General features: G+C 49.2%; 1 protein-coding gene across 3 annotated transcripts in view; it reads right to left on the bottom strand.

Moving 5' to 3' along the window:
- Positions 1 to 710: 710 nt before the first annotated feature.
- The window catches only part of LOC115109494 (genetic suppressor element 1-like), a 43,652-nt gene continuing 24,080 nt past the window's right edge, over positions 711 to 20,282 (bottom strand). For 2 of the 3 annotated variants that reach the window (XM_065009781.1, XM_065009783.1), the window contains exons 2-15: positions 18,166 to 18,333; positions 16,339 to 16,541; positions 13,779 to 13,951; positions 13,449 to 13,643; positions 8,590 to 8,751; positions 7,540 to 7,817; positions 7,041 to 7,317; positions 6,222 to 6,835; positions 5,952 to 6,064; positions 5,585 to 5,867; positions 5,220 to 5,333; positions 4,514 to 5,122; positions 4,176 to 4,279; positions 711 to 3,901 (exon numbers count right to left, since the gene is read on the bottom strand). In XM_065009781.1, coding sequence (XP_064865853.1) covers positions 3,590 to 3,901; positions 4,176 to 4,279; positions 4,514 to 5,122; positions 5,220 to 5,333; positions 5,585 to 5,867; positions 5,952 to 6,064; positions 6,222 to 6,835; positions 7,041 to 7,317; positions 7,540 to 7,817; positions 8,590 to 8,751; positions 13,449 to 13,643; positions 13,779 to 13,951; positions 16,339 to 16,541; positions 18,166 to 18,333 — 3,605 coding nt within the window. In that variant the 3' untranslated portion in view covers positions 711 to 3,589. The remainder of the gene's footprint in view (positions 3,902 to 4,175; positions 4,280 to 4,513; positions 5,123 to 5,219; positions 5,334 to 5,584; positions 5,868 to 5,951; positions 6,065 to 6,221; positions 6,836 to 7,040; positions 7,318 to 7,539; positions 7,818 to 8,589; positions 8,752 to 13,448; positions 13,644 to 13,778; positions 13,952 to 16,338; positions 16,542 to 18,165; positions 18,334 to 20,282) is intronic. The other variant, XM_065009782.1, reaches the window with a different exon arrangement.

Below are 20,282 nucleotides of genomic sequence, written 5' to 3'. Positions count from 1 at the left end.
GTCTGATTATCTCCACTTTCCCTGGAGTGTACAAATGCTCACTCCACCTTGTGAGTTTTAAAGCATTTTGATTGGTATAACTATGGGCTTGATGGATTTTTCATCATATTTCTAAAAGACTGAGCAGCACCAGAATCAGAGGGGCGACAGGTAGCCTAGCGGTTAGAGAGGCAAGCCAGCAACCGGAGGTTTCCCAGTTCTCCGGGGGAAAAGTCCTGGAGGAAGTGAGCTGGCAACCGTTGCGTTGCTGGCATCAAATCCTAGATGCCATTGTAAGGCGTTGTGCCCTTGAGCAAGGCACTTAGCCCCCCACAACAACAGTTCCCCGGTCCCCAATGTGGCACCCTCTCGCACCTCTCCAAAACCTGTATGTATGCGTGTGTGTCTTTCGGAGAAGTAACATTTTGGTTGGAACTTGTGGGCAATTGACCAATAGTATTATACCAGGTCTGGCCAGCAGAGGGCATAAACTACATGTAAATACTTGAAGCTTTTCTACCTTTCTTCTATGGTTCAATGTCCTTTACTCTCTTTGGTCAGACATATTCTCAGATATTAGAGTCTACATAGTACACAGTGGTTTCCTTTCCTTGTCTCCTCTCATCTGTACTGATCTAAATAATAATAATACAATAAACCCCCCCCCCAGTTCAGAGTGGATGGACAGGAGATGTAGCCTAGCTGAGGAGTAAAATGTTGTCAACGATGACTCCAATTTAAACATTTTTATTGATCAAAGGGATTATTTATACAGGTAAGTCCCATTGACATTGATCTACACAAATTCTAAATTATACAAACATTTTATTTGCATTTTCATCAGAAAATTACAGCAACATTTCCATAAATTAATATTACGTCATAGGCCTACAAGCAAAAGATTAACTAGAGCAGGTAGAAACATGATTTCACAGAATGTGTCTTTGTTTTGTTTTTCATTTATTGTGGGGGAAGGGGGGGGGGGGCAGATAGTGGTTATGTACTGTAGGTAGGCTAGGTTAGGCGTGAGGTAGAGCGGGCAGACTTTGGGGTTAGACTGGGTATCTGCAATGGAAAGGGCTGAGTTCCTCTAAAGTCAATAGGATGTAGAGAGATGACACGTCATTACTAAAATGTGCAGTAGGTCTGGTCTCTGTGGTAAACCTGTGTCAGCATGGGGACCATCTGTTTTACAATTAGCTGGGTGACTTTTATTTGTCATTTCTGTCCTGTGGCAGAAGATGGCTCAATGACAGACAGGTTATGAGGTGATTGTGGCTGGGACTCATCTTAAAATATAAAATAGCTATCATTATCGAAATATTACCCTTCGTGTCCCCCGCCTCCAGCGCACAGCCATCTGCCCGCTCATTAGGCGGGATTAGGCTAGATTGACGAGGGCGGCAACAATACATAAAACCTCACATAATTCTGCCCAAAAACAATGACAATTTCTCTCAACCAGTGGCATATGGGATATTTAGGTGATCGCTGATTCCGCCCTGTGATAAGCAGTGCCCACTTTGTCAAAGGTAGGGGCGAACAATATTTTGCTTCCTCATTCCCAGCGTGCCTCTCCAGGGTGCTGTTGGAGAGACTCATCGCTGCGGCGCTCCACCAACGTTCCGTCAAAAAAACAATCTAACATAAATCATGTAGCAGATATAGGATATGGTAGACAGGGTATGTAGCCATTTCTGTAGGCCAAAGAATGGAGATAAAATGTAAGACAATGTAATGAGACGGACACTTTTTTACATCATGCAGGTTTCTCCGATCAAATTGCCTAACTAACCTAAATGGTGCTAAATCAAATAAAATATGTGCTGTAATTTTAACAAACAACATATCCTAAAAACAGGACAGGTCAAACAAAGTAAAATGGACAACCACAGCTGTTGTCCAGGAGTTTCACCCCTTTGTCATGATCAATGGTTTAAAGTTTGTATCTGTACAAGCTAATCATAGTGAAAAAGAAAATCATTCTGCTTTCCCCGCCGTGTAAACACATTGCAAACAGGCTCACGATAACTCCTGATAAAGTTGAGTAGCTGATATACAGAGCTTAAATAGACAAATTGATTATTCACAGGAATCAGAACTAATTAAACCAATGCATCGGCCTGTTTTACAAACGGTGGGCCTAACACATGAATGGGCATTCATAAAATTCCATTGTGGCTGACATGGTAGGCTACACCCCAGTAGGCACGAGCCAACGTCTTTTGGATGTCTTTTTTTAATTTTAAAGGGTAGGTTTACCACATAGATGGACATTCATACAATTCCATTTCAGGCTACACCTCAGTAAGCAATGACCGACGGGGACGCCTTTTGGACATCTTTTTTTGGTGCGGTCTGGACCAGCCTTGATTGCCACAGACATACATTTATGGACCAGCCTTGATTTGAGCCAAACATAGACGTCTATAAATGACCTCTTTTCAACTTTAATTTAAAACTAAAAATGTACCTGAATTCAACGTCCAGAAAACACGCCTTTTCAACATCCTGGAAAATATGTATTTTAAACATACGAAAAATACATTTTCACCTTTTATTCAGAACCTACATTTACCCTAACTTCAACGTCTAGAAAATACTTATTTTCAATGTAATTTTGCTTACGGGGATTATTCTAGTTTTGCAGGGGGCAGCATTTTTTGGTTTCACCTAGGGCGGCAGAACGGAAAGGACCAGCTCCAGGGTACTTCTTTCTCACCGCCCCAAACTGTTTAAAGTGGGATCAGATTGACATGGCATTGTCCAATGAGGTTGTAGAGTAAGCCCAAGCACGTGCATGTCTTTGTGCACAGCTGCAGGGGCTCGAGAGCAATTACGCGATGACATAGTACACAACTTTTATGGAGCGTCTTTAACATACAGCGCTTCTAAAATGTTTACTTCTCTTTAAATATTTCATACTGGCCAGCAACAGCACAAAATTATCCCAAGCATCTTGTTTTTACCCCAAATGTTTATTCTAAAGCAGGCTTTTAAATAACAATAATTCAATAATTAAAATAATAAAACATACAACATTCTGGCTTAATAGGTAGGCAATTTACATTATCAATGGCATAATTATTAAAAACATAACAGAGACTTCTAAATCCGATAAAAATGTATTTAACCTGATTTAAAAATAGATTTTTCAAAACCTCCAGTTATTTCCTTATAGAAACACTGTCTTAAATATTCTGCACCTGTGTTTTTGCTCATCATGAACCCAAGTGAAAAAAGCTCCAGAATAGTAAAAGCTCTACAACACAGTGTTTAGTTCTAGGTAGTTTCAACAGTACTGTCACTAGTATGATCACTAGTAGCTCTTCTAGGTCTTTAAGTGCATCTTGGCTGATTCAAGTCCTTTCAGTTCAGTGGTTGGTTGGTTGGCTATTGGTTGCTTCCAAACCCTTCCAGACCATAGAGGGAGAAAGGGAGGACATATGACTGCTCATTGTATTCATCCCAAAGTCTACGATTGGTTAAAGTGTGTCCCAATATTTTGCCATACCCTTATGTAGCTATGTCCTCTAGCTTTTAGACTACCAGTCTTTCACCAGTGGTGAGTCTGACCACACGACAAAGTCTAGGAGAGTGGCATGTGAGGTTACAGGGCCTGTCCTCCTTTTCTCCCTCCTCCCTTTCTATCATCCTGTCTTCCTTCCCAGTCCAGAGCTCTCTTCCCCCTCTGCCTCTGACTGGGAACCAATTCAGTGTCCTCTCTCACTCCATCAGTCATCGGTCGTCGGTCTGTCTGTCGGTCTGCAGCGGGGCAGGGGGTCACCGGGGAGGGGCGACCTTTGGCCTGCCCCTTGCCCCAGTGCACGTTGGGAATGGTCAGACACTTCCTGAAGTGCTCCAGCTGAGCCTGCAGCCTCTCTCTCTCATCTCTCACCCTCTGTCTCTGACTCACCAGCTCCTAGAGAGAGAAAGAGTGGGATGGGAGGGAGCAAGAGAGAGATAAAGATCGAGAGCGTCACTAAAAGTGAGAGTGGGGGTGAACAAGCACATCAGTGTAGACAGAAACAGACAGACTGTCAGTCAGAGTGCTGATCAAGCTTTACTTTCCACTTTTAGATCATAATAAATAAGATTGTATGGACAGATCCTATATCAACACTCCTACTCTGAGACACTGTGTATATGTGGACTTCGAGGACACTTTGTGCATCTATGGGCCTTGAGGTTCTTACCGCCATGCTGTGTGAGAGTTGTTCAGCTGTCAGACTGAGAGTGTAGTTCTGAGTCTCCAGCCTCCGGCACTGACTGTGAAGAACCTGTCTCTCCATACACCGCTCTGAGAGAGAGAGAGGGTAAGAGAGATATAGAGAGCGCGACAGGAGGGTAAAGGGAGACATGGGGTCATAGAGGCAGAGAGAAGAAGAACGATAGAGAGAGCGGCATAGAGGGTGAGAAAGTGAGTGTGTGGGACAGCAAGTGAGACAAAAACATAAAAAACAAACATATTTGTAGATGAAACAGGTGTATTTTTATTTGACTCATCCCAAATAAAGCCCAAAGGTAAACGCACCATCCGCATACTCCTGATACGCCTCAAAGACTGACTCTATGCCCCTCCACTTCCTAGGGGCTTCTCCCTCATCCTCCTCCTCCTCCTCATCCTCTTCCTCTGACAGCTCATCACGTACGCCAAGGTGTACATGGTGGGCTGGAGAGGGGTAAGGGTGATGCCCGTTGGTGGGGTGTAGGGATGTGTTGAGGAGGACTGGTCTCTTCAGTGGGGGGATGTTGTAGGGCACTGAGGGCTCAGACTTTATACTGGACTCTGGAACGCAGGTGGAGCCACTCAGTGTCTTGTGGGTAGACTGCAACACAGACTGGTGGAAGTCCTTCGGGATGAATCTTTCCCAGGTTATGTTCTGCCCGTTCTGCACAGCCAGGGGCACCTTCTGTTGAGGATGATGGCCAGGGTGGCCTCCTCCATTCTGGAGGCACTGGAGCCTCTTAGCTGGGTGACCTCCACCCAGTCCTTTCCTGTTTGGGTCGGGGGCCAGGGGAGGCGGTTGGCTGGGTGGAGGGGTGGATGATTTTAGTGGGTCTGTATGGAGGTTGTTGGGGTGGTGGGGGTAGGAGGGCGAGGGGCTTGGGGAGTCTTGGTAGTGGAGTCCGTTTGATTCGCCTGATAACATAAACATAAACGCAGTATAAGGATCTCATGGGTGTTACCCTTTGTGTGTGTGTGTGTGTGTGTGTGTGTGTGTGTGTGTTTGTCTTACCAGTTGGGGAAACAGGGGGGCTTCTACAGAGGGGTAATGGGTTGTATCTGATGGTGTCCAACGTCACACTCTTCAGCTTTATAGCCTTCAACAACCCCTCCATCTTCTCCTTATCTAGAGAGAGAGGGGGTGTGTGGGGGATGGGGGGACGGACGGACGGGGGAGGGTGAGAATGAGACTGATTTAGACCTGGAACACCAATTAATTATCAGGTAGAAAAGAAAACCAGCGGTACTCTTGACCTCTTCGAGCAAGATTTGAATACCCCTGGGATATAGCATTACAGTACACTAGAGTGTAGTGGTTAGGGGTTGGAGAATAAGAGCTAGGGTGTAGTGCATAGGGGTTAGTGTAGTGTATGTTACCTCTCCTCTGCTGGTTGGTCACATGGGACAGGCTGAACATGTTGAGGAAGTGTTTCTTGTCCTCCAGGTGAGGGGAGCAATTCATCTCCTCTGGGGTGAGAGTGGTGCAGAGGGTGGGAGCGCGTGCCGCAGGATGCGGAGAGGTCTTCCTCTTGCCTCGTACTGCTGGAGGGGAGATGCTGCGCTCTTTCAACATCCTCCTCCTCTTCCTCCTCTTCTGATGAAGCAGCTGGTCACGATGGGCCAGCGTGGTCAGGCCACAGACACGCAGGAAACACACCTTCTACAAAAAAACAGATTACAGAGAACGGACAATCACACAACATTATAGTAAGGACGTGGCGGTTCTTAAGTGTGTGGCAGTTACCTCTGAGGATGTGTCCAGTTTTAACGGGGGCTGCTCTGCTACCCTTCTGAGGTGGGCCCTCACTTCCTCCTCATCACTGTCATCATACCACTCATCTATATCATAGTCATACCCTGGGGGAGAGAGAGACAGAGAGATGGAGAGAGAGTGAGGGAGAGAGAGAGTGAGAGAGCACCGACAATATTTATGTTAAAGACCACACCAGATCTCGTCTCATACACCCCTCTCCTCACCTCCCTCTCTCTTATATCCCCTCCCCTCTCTTCTTACCTCCTTCCCTGGCCTCTCTCCTCCTGCTCTCCTCCAGGTCCAGCTTGCTGACCAGCCTGCGGTACTGCTGGAGGATCTCATCGTACACCACTGGGTTCTGAGGCTCCTGGCCTGGCCGTTCAGACCTCTGGAGGTCCATGGAGGGAGATGGGGAGCTGGCGTGGTGCTGGACCCCTAGGTTGGAGCTGGGGCTGGGGGAGGAGACGGACAGCGAACCACTCTGGTGGAGGTGGTTATGGTGGTGGAGACTGTGAGTGGATCTTTCAAGCTCAGCCCAGCCCCAGAGGCCAGGCTCCTGCAGAATGGGTCCCCTGACAGACAAGAGCCTCTCTGGGTCCTTCCCCCTTTTCCTGCACCCATCCTCCCCCCTCTCCCAGCTGGGGGACCGCTCGATTCTGGTCAGATCAGGAGGGGAGCGAGATGGAGGAACAGGGGAGTCGAACCTGAAACGGGGGTCTGGGGGGGTCTCAGTGAGGGAGGCAGGGTTCCAGAGGGTGGTGGAAGGGGCAGGGGGGTGGGGGAGGAGGTGAGGTTTGGGTGAGATGAGTGGAGGCGGGGCTCCTAGGTGAGGTTGAGATTCTCTGTTGCCTGTGTCACGTTGGCTGGCGTTGGATCTGTGAAGACAACAAACACAATGTAGTCACAAACACACACTGGGTTTTATCCAAGTTGACCTTGATAATGCAGCCAATTTAAAAGTAGATGTCAGCAGAGTAGAGAGAGTACTGACTCGGGGATACTGTAGTGTTATCAAACAAACACACACACACAGGTCAACCCCACCTTTCTCAACTGCTTGTTCCTTGATTAAACACTGACCTGTAGCTGTCTCTCCTAGGCTCCACCCCTTCCCCAGGTGGCCACACCTCCCTCTCCTGTCCCTGCCTGCGTTGACGTGCCAACCTGCGCTCCTCCCCATTGGCCTGTTGGAGCATCATGGCAGAGAGCAGTGTTCCATGGAGCCCCCCGGAAGAGGCTGAAGCAGTGTGTCTGTTCCCCATCTGAGAGGGCACCAGGCTGGGTATGAGGTGAGGGGCTGACTGGAGGCCTGGCTGTAGAGGTTTAGGTACTGGGAGGGCAGGGAGGGTGGGCTTATCTGGGGAAAATAGATGAGTTATTACAATGAATGCTTCATTTTATTTTAGGAACACACTTTGAAATACATTATGGATGTTATAATGCATGATATTGATGGCAATCAGGCTCTACTTAAAAGATACATCTCTGGTCCATAATTAACGGGAAATCAACCAATCAATGTGTGTGTATTGCGTCTATACTGTGTGTGTGTGCATGTATCTGTGTGTGTACACCGTACCCAGTCTGTTAGGTGTCAGCCTCTCCCCAGGTCTGACCCTGTCCTCCGGCAGAGCCGTGAGAGCTTTCAGCCCAGCAAGGTACTGGCTCTTCACCGCTCTCACCATCTGTCTCTCCCTCTCTCTCTCCCTCTGCCTATCCTTCTGTCTTTCCATCTCTGTCTCCCTCTCTCTCTCCCGCTCCCTCTCTCTCTCCCGTTCAAGCTCTCGCTCCCTCTGTTTCTCTCGTTCATGCTCTCGCTCCCTCTCTCGTTGGCGAAGCTCTTCCTCCATCTGTATTCTGTGGGGGAGGTCAAAAAATACACACACACACACACACACACACACACACACACACACACACACACACACACACACACACACACACACACACACACACACACACACACACACACACACACACACACACCAAGGACACAGGGGAGAGAGAGGGTGAGAGATGCAACACCCACCATGGGGCAGATTAACCACACACTGTTTAACACACACACCTATGCACACACACGCCCAAGCAGGCACTTACACACACACACACACACACACACACACACACACACACACACACACACACACACACACACACACACACACACACACACCATATTAGGCATAAACAGCATGAGTGAGCAAGAGCAGATGAACAATTAATAGGTAACCACAGGATGAACACACACACACTGATGTGTGTATTGGTGTGTGTTCATGATGTGTCTATGGTAGCATGGTGGGGTGTGTTCTAAAAATATAACAGTCAGCAACCTGTGCCTTTCCTGCAGAGAGATGTGTGTGTTTGTGTGCATGTACAAACTGTGTGTGTTTTTGTGCATGTACAAACTGTGTGTGTTTGTGTGCATGTACAAACTGTGTGTGTTTGTGTGCATGTATGAGTGTAACACCTTTCAGCCAGTGTGATGTGTGGGAAGGTGCAGGTGTGTGTGTGTGTGTGTCTTATACGTGTGTGTATTACTGTACCTCTCAGCCAGTGCACTGTGTGGGAAGGTGCAGGTGTGTGTGTTTGTGTGTGTGTCTTATACGTGTGTGTGTTACTGTACCTCTCAGCCAGTGCACTGTGTGTGTGGCTGAACTCCCCAGGGTAGCGTGCCCCAGGCAGTTGCATGTGGAGGGCAGAGGGGTGGAGGTGAGGGAAGGCCCCCCCTGCTGGTACAGAGTAGAACTGAGACCGTAGTGCAGAAAGACACAAAGACTCCTCCATCCTGGAACACACAGGGACAAGTGGAAAAGAAGGAGGGAGAAAACGAAAACAGTAAGGCACACTTTGGGGTTCAGTCGCGTTTATACAGCTCATCCTGGAAACACAAACACACAGGCTGCTGCAAACCCCTGTCTCCCTGTGTCCCTGTCTGTCTTTTCATCTTTCTGTCTGCCTGTCTCTGGGTCTCTGTCTCCATATCTGCAAAAAATATCTGCAAAAAATGACTCTGATATTTGCAGAGCCAGACTGAGGTAGGCAGGGTGGTCTGTAGACTGACTGTGTAGGTGGTGGAGGTAGGTAGGGTGGTATATAGACTGACCTGTGGAGGTTGTGGAGGGAAACAGGGTGGTCTATAGACTGACCTGTGTAGATGGTGGAGGTAGGCAGGGTAGTTATAGACTGACTTGTGTAGGTGGTGCTGGTAGGGTGGTCTATAGACTGGCCTGCATATGTGGTTGAGGTAGGCAGGGTAGTCTATAGACTGACTTGTGTAGATGGTGCAGGAAGGCAGAGTAGTCTATAGATTGACTTGTGTATGTGGTGTAGGCAGGGTGGTCTATAGATTGACCTGTGTAGGTGTCAGGGTAGTCTATAGACTGACATCTGTAGGTGGAAGAGGTAGGTATTGTGGTCTATAAACTGATCTGTGGAGGTGGTGGAGGTAGGCACGATGGTATAGACTGACCTGTGTATGTGGTGGAGAAAGGCAGGGTGGTCTAAGACTGACCTGTGTATGTGATTGAGGTAGGCAGGGTGGTATATATGCTGACTACTGTAGGTGGTAGAGGTAGCCAGTGTGGCCTATAGACTGACCTGTGTAGCTGGTGGAGGTAGACAGGGTTGTCTATAGACTGACCTATGTAGGTGGTGGAGGTAGAGTGGTCTATAGACTGACCTGTGTAGATGATGTACACAGGGTGGTCTATAGACTGTCCTGTGTAGGTGGTAAAGACAAGGTGGACTAAAGACTGGCATGTGTAGGTGGTAGAGGTAGGCATGGTGGTCTATAGACTTACCTGTGATGGTGTTTGAGGTAGGCATGGTGGCCTATAGACTAACCTGTGTAGGTGGTGTAGGCAGGATGGTCTATAGACTGACCAGTATTGTTGGTGGAGGTTGGTATGGTGGTCTATAGACCGACCAGTGTAGGTGGTGTAGGCAGGGTGGTCTATAGACTGACCTGCTGGGGTAGGCAGGGTAGTCTATAGACTGACCTGTGTAGGTGGTGGAGTTGGGCAGGGTGGTATATAGACTGACTTGTGGAGGAAGGCATGGTAGTCTATAGAGTGAACTGTGTAGGTGGTATAGGCAGGGTTGTCTATATACTGGCCTGTGTTGGTGGTTGAGGTAGGCATGGTAGTCTATAGAGTGAACTGTGTAGGTGGTATAGGTAGGGTTGTCTATATACTGGCCTGTGTTGGTGGTGGAGGTAGGCATGGTGGCCTATAGACTGACCTGTGTAGGTGATGGAATTGATATGCTGGTCTATAGACTGACTTGTGTAAGTGTTGGAGGTAGCCAGGATGGTATAGACTGAGCTGTGTATGTGTTGGAGGTCGGCAGGGTGGTCTATCGCCTGTGTTGGTGGTTGAGGTAGGCATGGTAGTCTATAGAGTGAACTGTGTCGGTGGTATAGGTAGGGTTGTCTATATACTGGCCTTAGTTGGTGGTTGAGGTAGGCAGGGCGGTCTATAAACTTAAATGTGTAGGTGGTGGATGTAGGTATGCTAGTCTATAGACTGTCCTGTTCAGGTGGTAGAGGTAGGCAGGGTTGTCTATAGACTGACCTGTGTAGGTGGTGTAGGCAGGATGGTCTATAGACTGACCTGTGTTGTTGGTGGAGGTAGGCATGGTGGTCTATAGACTGACCTGTATAGGTGTTGGAGGTAGCCAGGATGGTATAGACTGAGCTGTGTATCTGGTGGAGGTTGGCAGGGTGGTCTATCGACTGACCTTAGTTGGTGGTTGAGGTAGGCAGGGTGGTCTATAAATTGACCTGTGTAGGTGGTGGATGTAGGTATGCTAGTCTATAGACTGTCCTGTTCAGGTGGTAGAGGTAGGCAGGGTTGTCTATAGACTGACCTGTGTAGGTGGTTGTAGGCAGGGTGGTCTATAGACTGACCTGCTGCAGTAGGCAGGGTGGTATATAGACTGACTTTTGGAGGTAGGCATGGTAGTCTATAGAGTGAACTGTGTAGGGGTATAGGCAGGGTTGTCTATAGACTGACCTGTGTTGGTGGTGGATGTAGGTATGATGGTCTATAGACTGACCTGTGTAGGTGGTGGAATTGATATGCTGGTCTATAGACTGACCTGTGTAGGTGTTGAAGGTAGCCAGGATGGTATAGACTGAGCTGTGTATCTGGTGGAGGTTGGCAGGGTGGTCTATCGACTGACCTTAGTTGGTGGTTGAGGTAGGCAGGGTGGTCTATAAATTGACCTGTGTAGGTGGTGGATGTAGGTATACTAGTCTATAGATTGTCCTGTTCATGTGGTGGAGGTAGGCAGGATGGTCTATAGACTGAATTGTGTAGGTGGTGTAGGTAGGTATGGTAGTCTATAGACTGACCCGTGTAGGTGGTGGAGGCAGGCAGGGTAGTCTATAGACATGTGTAGGTGTTGGAGGTAGCCAGGATGGTATAGACTGACCTGTATATGTGGTAGAGGTTGGCAGTGTTGTCTCTAGACTGACCTGTGTAAGTGGTGGAGGTAGGCAGGGTGATCTATAGACTGAGTAGTGTAGGTGGTGGAGGTAGGCAGGGTGATCTATAGACTGAGTAGTGTAAGTGGTGGAGGTAGGCAGGGTGGTCTACAGAATAACCTGTGTAGGTGCTGGAGGTAGACAGGATGTTATAGACTTACCTGTGTATGTGGTAGAGGTTGGCAGTGTGATCTATAGACTGATATGTGTTGGTGGTTGAGGTAGGCAGGGTGGTCTATAAATTTACCTCTGTATGTGATGGATGTAGAATTCTAGTCTATAGACTGTCCTGTTCAGGTGGTGGAGTTAGCCAGGATGGTATAGACTCACCTGTGTAGCTGGTGGAGGTAGGCAGGATAGTCTATAGAGTGACATGTGTAGATGATGTAGGCAGGGTGGTCTACAGACAGAACTGTGTAGTTGGTGTAAGCAGGGTGATCTATAGACTGAGTAGTGTAGGTGGTGGAGGTAGGCAGGGTGATCTATAGACTGACCTGTGTAGGTGGTGGAGGTAGGTAGGGTGGTCTATAGACTGGCCTGTGTAAGTGGTGGAGGTAGGCAGGGTGATCTATAGACTGAGTAGTGTAGGTGGTGGAGGTAGGCAGGGTGATCTATAGACTGAGTAGTGTAGGTGGTGGAGGTAGGCAGGGTGGTCTACAGAATAACCTGTGTAGGTGCTGGAGGTAGACAGGATGTTATAGACTTACCTGTGTATGTGGTAGAGGTTGGCAGTGTGATCTATAGACTGACCTGTGTAGGTGGTGGAGGTAGGTAGGGTGGTCTATAGACTGGCCTGTGTAGGTGGTATAGGCAGGGTTGTCTCTAGACTTACCTGTGTATGTGGTAGAGGTTGGCAGTGTGATCTATAGACTGATATGTGTTGGTGGTTGAGGGAGGCAGGGTAGTCTATAAATGGACCTCTGTATGTGGTGGATGTAGGTATGCTAGTCTATAGACTGTCCTGTTCAGTGGTGGAGTTAGCCAGGATGGCATAGACTTACCTATGTAGCTGGTGGTGGTAGACAGGGTGGTCTTTAGACTGACCTGTGTAGGTGGTGGAGGTAGGCATGGTGGTCTATATACCGACCTGTGTAGGTGGTGGGGATAGGTAGGGTGGTCTATACACTGACCTGTGTAGGTAGGCAGGGTGGTCTATAGACTGACCTGTGTAGGTGGTGGGAATAGGTTGGGTGATCTATAGACTGACCTGTGTAGGTGGTGGAGGTAGGCAGGGTGGTCTATAGACTGACCTGTGTAGGTGGTGGAGGTAGGCAGGGTGGTCTATAGACTGACCTGTGTAGGTGGTGGAGGTAGGCAGGGTGGTCTATAGACTGACCTGTGTAGGTGGTGGGGATAGGTTGGGTGGTCTATAGACTGACCTGTGTAGGTGGTGGAGGTAGGCAGGGTGGTCTATAGACTGACCTGTGTAGGTGGTGGAGGTAGGCAGGGTGGTCTATAGACTGACCTGTGTAGGTGGTGGAGGTAGGCAGGGTGGTCTATAGACTGACCTGTGTAGGTGGTGAGGATAGGTTGGGTGGTCTATAGACTGACCTGTGTAGGTGGTGGAGGTAGGCAGGGTGGTCTATACACTGACCTGTGTAGGTAGGCAGGGTGGTCTATAGACTGACCTGTGTAGGTGGTGGGGATAGGTAGGGTGGTCTATACACTGACCTGTGTAGGTGGTGGGGATAGGTAGGGTGGTCTATACACTGACCTGTGTAGGTAGGCAGGGTGGTCTATAGACTGACCTGTGTAGGTGGTGGGGATAGGTAGGGTGGTCTATACACTGACCTGTGTAGGTGGTGGGGATAGGTAGGGTGGTCTATACACTGACCTGTGTAGGTGGTGGGGATAGGTAGGGTGGTCTATACACTGACCTGTGTAGGTGGTGGGGATAGGTAGGGTGGTCTATACACTGACCTGTGTAGGTAGGCAGGGTGGTCTATAGACTGACCTGTGTAGGTGGTGGGGATAGGTTGGGTGGTCTATAGACTGACCTGTGTAGGTGGTGGAGGTAGGCAGGGTGGTAGTAGGCAGCAGCAGCAGTAACGTGGGCAGCAGTGGTGGGGTCGAGCCCCAGGGGCAGCGAGCGCAGGCGGAGGTCATCTGAGGTGGTGAAGGGGCGTAGTCCTCTTAGGTACTCCTCTTGGACCGCCCCTGAGTGAACTGCAGGTTGTACCAGACCAGGTAGACTACAGGAGGGGGAGGAGTTGGGGATCAGATTGCAAATTGGAGTTAAAGGAGGTGTATGCGTTTTAAGGTTTAAGCAAGTATAGAGACGTGTGTGTGTGTGTTTGTGTAGGCATCCAGGTGATAGAGTGGCTCACCTGAGGCCCTGTAGTCGCCGGTCCTGCATGACAGAGCTGGGGGTGAGGGTGAAGGGGTAGGATGGGTGAGCCAGGATGTGAGGAGAGAGGACAGGATGAGCCCCTTTCTCCTGGGGAAGGCTGGGCTCAGACCCCACAGGCTCCCTACTCACCCCCAGAACACCCAACTCAGCCTGACAGAGAGAGAGGGAGAGACAGCAGGAGAGAGAGACAGAAAGACAATCTTTGTTTGGCAAAAAAGTTCCTACCCACAACATGTGGAACTTCCATTTAAGTCAGGATTTGTCCCTTAATGTTGATCTATCCATAGCATCCTAACGCTGTCACATCCTAGCTAATCCAACCACCCACTCTGTTTTCAGCAAGCATCGCTGACTCACATGCCAGTAATGCTCTCATCATTACTTTGGCACCCCTGTCATATCTGTTCGCCATTCACACACACACACACACACACACACACACACACACACACACACACACACACACACACACACACACCCTCACCTTCTTCTTGGTCAAGGTTAGAGACTCACACGTTAATAGCTCTAAGAGCCTTGAGGCAGGGAGGGAGAGCGAGAGGAGAAAGGATGGAGAGTAGGGTAGAGGAAGGAGAGTAGGGTAGAGGAAGGAGAGAAGAGGGGGGAAAGGGAGGGGAGATGACCTCTCAGCTGCGAACTAAAAGCCCACCCGGGTGGAGAAGTGCTTCTGATATGTCAGAGGAAGTCTAGATCAGGGCAGGAGGGGACATCCTAAAACTCATCCTCCCTATACTACACCCTTCATCTTTCTCTGCTGTCTACCTCTCTCCATAAAGTATAAACATTCACTCACTCATTCACTCACTCCACCAAACTACTCCCTCACATGAGTAACCTTGCTGAGGACTTGTATTAGCTCTCAGTGCTAATGCCTAGTGTTGGATAATAAAGTCTAGGTTCACTCCAACAACCAGGGTTTCTGGCTGCAGCAGTGAAATCTCTGTGCTTTGAATATCTTTGACTATCTCTCTCAGGGAAATCAGATTCACACCAGGCTTTCCAATAATGGATCAAACACACCCCAGTCTCTTTCTGGTCTCTCTTTGGTCTTTGGTCTCTGATCTCTGATCTCTCTCTCTGATCTCTCTCCCTAGTCATTATCACCTCTCTCTGGTCTCCATCCACCGTTGTAAAGAGGAGGATCAAGGGACAAAGCATGCTTATGTCTGCGTGTGTATATATGTATGTGTGCGTGTGCACGTGTGTGTGTGTTGGGGTTATCCGGTGCAGAAAAAATTGCAGCAGCTCCCAGAACACACCTTGACCCCTGGCCTTACAGACACAGGACATGCTGTCCTTATTGGTTGAACTGGATGTACTCTGACTGAATGTGAAGCACCTGCTACATCAATGTACCGGAAGTGAAAACATCACATCCTTTCAATCTTTAACTTCCTTTATACTCCCTTTTATTTATCCCCTCTCCCCCTTTCTTTTTCAGTCTGTCCCACTTCCCCTCTCTCTGTCCCACTTCCCCTCTCTCTCTCTCTCTCTCTCTCTCTCTGTACCCCTCCCCCCCACTATTTCTCTTTCTCTCTCTCTCTCTCTCTCTCTGTACCCCTCCCCCACTCTCTCTCTCTCTCTCTCTCTCTCTCTCTCTCTCTCTCTGTATTCCCCCTCTCTCTCTCTGTACCCCACCCCCACTCTTTCTCTCTCTCTCTCTCTCTCTCTCTCTCTCTCTCTCTCTTCTCTCTCTCTCTCTCTCTCTGTACCCCTCCCCCACTCTCTCTCTCTCTCTCTCTGTACCCCTCCCCCCACTCTTTCTCTCTCTCTCCCCAACTTTCTCTCTCTCTCCATCTCCCTCCCCCACTCTCTCTACCCCCACTCGCTCTCTTTCTCTCTCCCCACTCTCTCTCCCCCACTCTCTCTCCCCCACTCTGTCCATTTCTCTGCCTCTTTAACCCTCACTCTCCTTGCTCTCTCTTTCTCTCTTCCGCTGACCCCTCTCTGAATAGGAGCCCCAGGGTAGGAAGCCGAGCCAGACAGACTGCTCTTTGTGAGGGGGAGAAATGCTGCTCAGGGGGCTAACCCCTGGATTGTTTAGGGGGCTTGGTTCCTAACTCCAGCTTAAATACAAACACACATACACAGAGGGGTCTTGGGACAAAAGCAAATGTACACAAAGCTCCCTCAAACTACACACACACACCACACACACACAATCCGGAAATATAACAATTGGAGACAGCGTCTACAGCTACTGCTTTTTCTCTCCAGTATGGGCCCACTGGGTGACTCCCTCTTTACCCTCTCTCTCAGAGAGAAGCAGAGATGGGGACAGAAATAGAGATGAGAGGGACGGGTGATTCTGACACATTGACTTGGATAAACGTTGGGACTATTTCTTTAATGGTGGAAGTGGTAGCAGTGGGGTGGGGGAAAGACAGAAAAAGACAGAGAAGATAAGAGGGAGAAAAACTTAGAAAACGAGAGGGAGATGACTCCATGGCTCATTGACCCCCTGTATAACCTTGTCAGGAAGAGAAGAGTTCTAAGGTTCTGTGTGTGTTTCTTCTTACCTGGTGCCCTTCTCCTCTCCAGAGAATGCTGCCGCTCTTGGTGGGAGTGGGGGCGATAGTGACTACAGAAGGGATGGAGGGAAGGCCGTGTCCCCGAATTGGGGTCTGGAGTGGTCCTGACAACCCCCTCTTAGGAGTGTTGACTGGAGAACTGAGACTGGTGGCTGGAGAGGAGACTGGAGACTCACTATTGGGAGAAGAACCTAGGGGAGAGAGAGGGGGGGGGATTTCACAACAAAGAGGCCATCAGAAAGCCATTACTATAAAAATTAGATGTCTCACTAATCAACACACACACACACGTACAAGCATGCACACGCACACACGTAGAAGGAAAGAGAAGGAAAGAGAGGGTGAGATAGTGAGTGGGAGGGAGAGAGAAGGAAAGAGAGGGTGAGAGAGTGAGTGGGAGGGAGAGAGAAGGACAGAGAGGGTGAGATAGTGAGAGAGAAGGAAAGTGAGGGTGAGAGAGTGAGTGGGAGGGAGAGAGAAGGACAGAGAGGGTGAGATAGTGAGAGAGAAGGAAAGAGAGGGTGAGATAGTGAGAGAGAAGGAAAGAGAGGGTGAGAGAGTGAGTGGGAGGGAGAGAGAAGGAAAGAGAGGGTGAGAGAGTGAGTGGGAGGGAGAGAGAAGGACAGAGAGGGTGAGATAGTGAGAGAGAAGGAAAGAGAGGGTGAGATAGTGAGAGAGAAGGAAAGAGAGGGTGAGAGAGTGAGTGGGAGGGAGAGAGAAGGAAAGAGAGGGCAAGAGAGTGAGTGGGAGGGAGAGAGAAGGAAAGAGGGGGTGAGAGAGTGAGTGGGAGTGAGAGAGAGGGCAAGAGAGTGAGTGGGAGTGAGAGAGAAGGAAAGAGGGGGCGAGAATGAGTGAGAGAGGGACAGAGAGGGCGAGAGTGAGAGAGAGGGTGAGGGAGTGAGTGGGAGTGAGAGAGGGAAAGAGAGTGAGTGGGAGTGAGAGAGAGGGAAAGAGAGTGAGTGGGAGTGAGAGAGAAGGAAAGAGAGGGCAAGAGAGTGAGTGGGAGTGAGAGAGAGGGAAAGAGAGGGTGAGAGAGTGAGTGGGAGTGAGAGAGAAGGAAAGAGAGGGCAAGAGAGTGAGTGGGAGTGAGAGAGAGGGACAGAGAGGGTGGGAGTGAGTGGGAGTGAGAGAGGGACAGAGAGGGTGAGAGAGTGGGTGGGAGTGAGAGAGAAGGAAAGAGAGGGCAAGAGAGTGAGTGAGAGTGAGAGAGAGGGTGAGAGAGTGAGTGGGAGTGAAAGAAAAGGAAAGAGGGTGAGATAGTGAGTGGGAGTGAGAGAGAGGGAAAGAGAGGGCAAGAGAGTGAGTGGGAGTGAGAGAGAGGGAAAGAGAGAGTGAGTGGGAGGGAGAGAGAAGGAAAGAGAGGGCAAGATAGTGAGTGGGAGTGAGAGAGAGGGAAAGAGAGGGTGAGAGAGTGAGTGGGAGTGAGAGAGAAGGAAAGAGAGGGCAAAAGAGTGAGTGGGAGTGAGAGAGAGGGAAAGAGAGGGTGAGAGAGTGAGTGGGAGTGAGAGAGAGAGAAGGAAAGAGAGGGCAAAAGAGTGAGTGGGAGTGAGAGAGAAGGAAAGAGAGGGCAAAAGAGTGAGTGGGAGTGGGAGAGAAGGAAAGAGAGGGCAAGAGAGTGAGTGGGAGTGAGAGAGCAGGAAAGAGAGGGTGAGAGGGAGTGGGAGTGAGAGAGAAGGAAAGAGAGGGTGAGAGGGAGTATGTAATAGCAGGTAATTACCTGCATTAGGAGCTAACACACAAACACGGATGGATGGATTTTGTATAGATGATATTGTCTGTCCTGAGGTAAGATGAGGCGGGGGTCACTGTGCTAACCTCTGGGGTCTTCAGCCTGTTTGGCCAGTTGACGGAGAGCGGCAGCGAATCCGGAGTGAGCAGCCACACTCCCGTTGGCTAGCGGGGTAAGAGGGCTGACCGTCGCCGTGTTGCGAGTTGCAGTGGAGATCATTCCTAATGACCGCGACTTTGACTCATGGTTCATACCTGGAAAGATAGAGGGAGAAGGAGAGGACAAAAAAGTGAAATTAGGAATATTTAGCCTCTTTGGATTCTCTCTATCATAATAGAACAGTGTGTGTGTGACGACTCTGAGAGATGGGAAGGAGCTGAGGTCAAGTATAAGGTCAGAGGCCAGGTTAGTCTGTCAGAGCCATGACAATCACACACACACACACACACACACACACACACACACACACACACACACACACACACACACACACACACACACACTAACATTATTAGTGTTCCCCCACTGCCCTCCCAGTGACCCACATACAGCTATTAGCACTGAATTTAACCCAAGCATCATACACTCTACCGCCCCACCCCCACACCACTTCGACAGACAGAGAGAGACACACACACTCAGATCCTTACAGCTGCATGTGAGTTGAGACATCGCCACATCCTCTCTCTCTCCTATTCCCACTCCTTTAGCCCCCCCTCTCTCTCTGTTTTGCCCTGTTTCTATCTCTCTCTGTTTCTCTCTCTCTCTGTTTCTCTGTTTCTCTCTGTTTCTCTGTTTCTCTCTGTTTCTCTCTCTCTCTGTTTCTCTGTTTCTCTCTGTTTCTCTCTCTCTCTGTTTCCCTGTTTCTCTCTGTTTCTCTCTGTTTCTCTGTTTCTCTCTGTTTCTATCTCTCTCTGTTTCTCTCTGTTTCTCTCTCTCTGTGTTTCTCTCTGTTTCTCTCTCTCTGTTTCTCTGTTTCTCTCTGTTTCTATCTCTCTCTGTTTCTCTCTGTTTCTATCTCTCTCTGTTTCTCTCTGTTTCTATCTCTCTCTGTTTCTCTCTGTTTCTCTCTCTCTGTTTCTCTGTTTCTCTCTGTTTCTCTGTTTCTCTCTGTTTCTCTCTCTCTTGTTTCTCTGTTTCTCTCTGTTTCTCTGTTTCTCTCTGTTTCTCTGTTTCTCTCTGTTTCTATCTCTCTCTGTTTCTCTCTGTTTCTCTCTCTCTGTGTTTCTCTCTGTTTCTCTCTCTCTGTTTTGCCCTGTTTCTATCTCTCTCTGTTTCTCTCTCTCTCTGTTTCTCTGTTTCTCTCTGTTACTCTGTTTCTCTCTGTTTCTCTCTCTCTGTGTTTCTCTGTTTCTCTCTCTACATTTACATTTAAGTCATTTAGCAGACGCTCTTATCCAGAGCGACTTACAAATTGGTGCATTCACCTTATGACATCCAGTGGAACAGTAGTGCATCTAAATCTTTTAAGGGGGGGGGTGAGAGGGATTACTTTATCCTATCCTAGGTATTCCTTAAAGAGGTGGGGTTTCAGGTGTCTCCGGAAGGTGGTGATTGACTCCGCTGTCCTGGCGTCGTGAGGGAGTTTGTTCCACCATTGGGGGCCAGAGCAGCGAACAGTTTTGACTGGGCTGAGCGGGAACTGTACTTCCTCAGTGGTAGGGAGGCGAGCAGGCCAGAGGTGGATGAACGCAGTGCCCTTGTTTGGGTGTAGGGCCTGATCAGAGCCTGGAGGTACTGAGGTGCCGTTCCCCTCACAGCTCCGTAGGCAAGCACCATGGTCTTGTAGCGGATGCGAGCTTCAACTGGAAGCCAGTGGAGAGAGCGGAGGAGCGGGGTGACGTGAGAGAACTTGGGAAGGTTGAACACCAGACGGGCTGCGGCGTTCTGGATGAGTTGTAGGGGTTTAATGGCACAGGCAGGGAGCCCAGCCAACAGCGAGTTGCAGTAATCCAGACGGGAGATGACAAGTGCCTGGATTAGGACCTGCGCCGCTTCCTGTGTGAGGCAGGGTCGTACTCTGCGGATGTTGTAGAGCATGAACCTACAGGAACGGGCCACCGCCTTGATGTTAGTTGAGAACGACAGGGTGTTGTCCAGGATCACGCCAAGGTTCTTAGCGCTCTGGGAGGAGGACACAATGGAGTTGTCAACCGTGATGGCGAGATCATGGAACGGGCAGTCTTTCCCGGGAGGAAGAGCA

This window comes from Oncorhynchus nerka, linkage group LG25, assembly GCF_034236695.1.
Source record: "Oncorhynchus nerka isolate Pitt River linkage group LG25, Oner_Uvic_2.0, whole genome shotgun sequence".
In the NCBI taxonomy this organism is placed as follows: domain Eukaryota; kingdom Metazoa; phylum Chordata; class Actinopteri; order Salmoniformes; family Salmonidae; genus Oncorhynchus; species Oncorhynchus nerka.
Note: the sequence above shows the minus strand (reverse complement) of the source record. Positions and strands in the feature narration are given on the sequence as shown.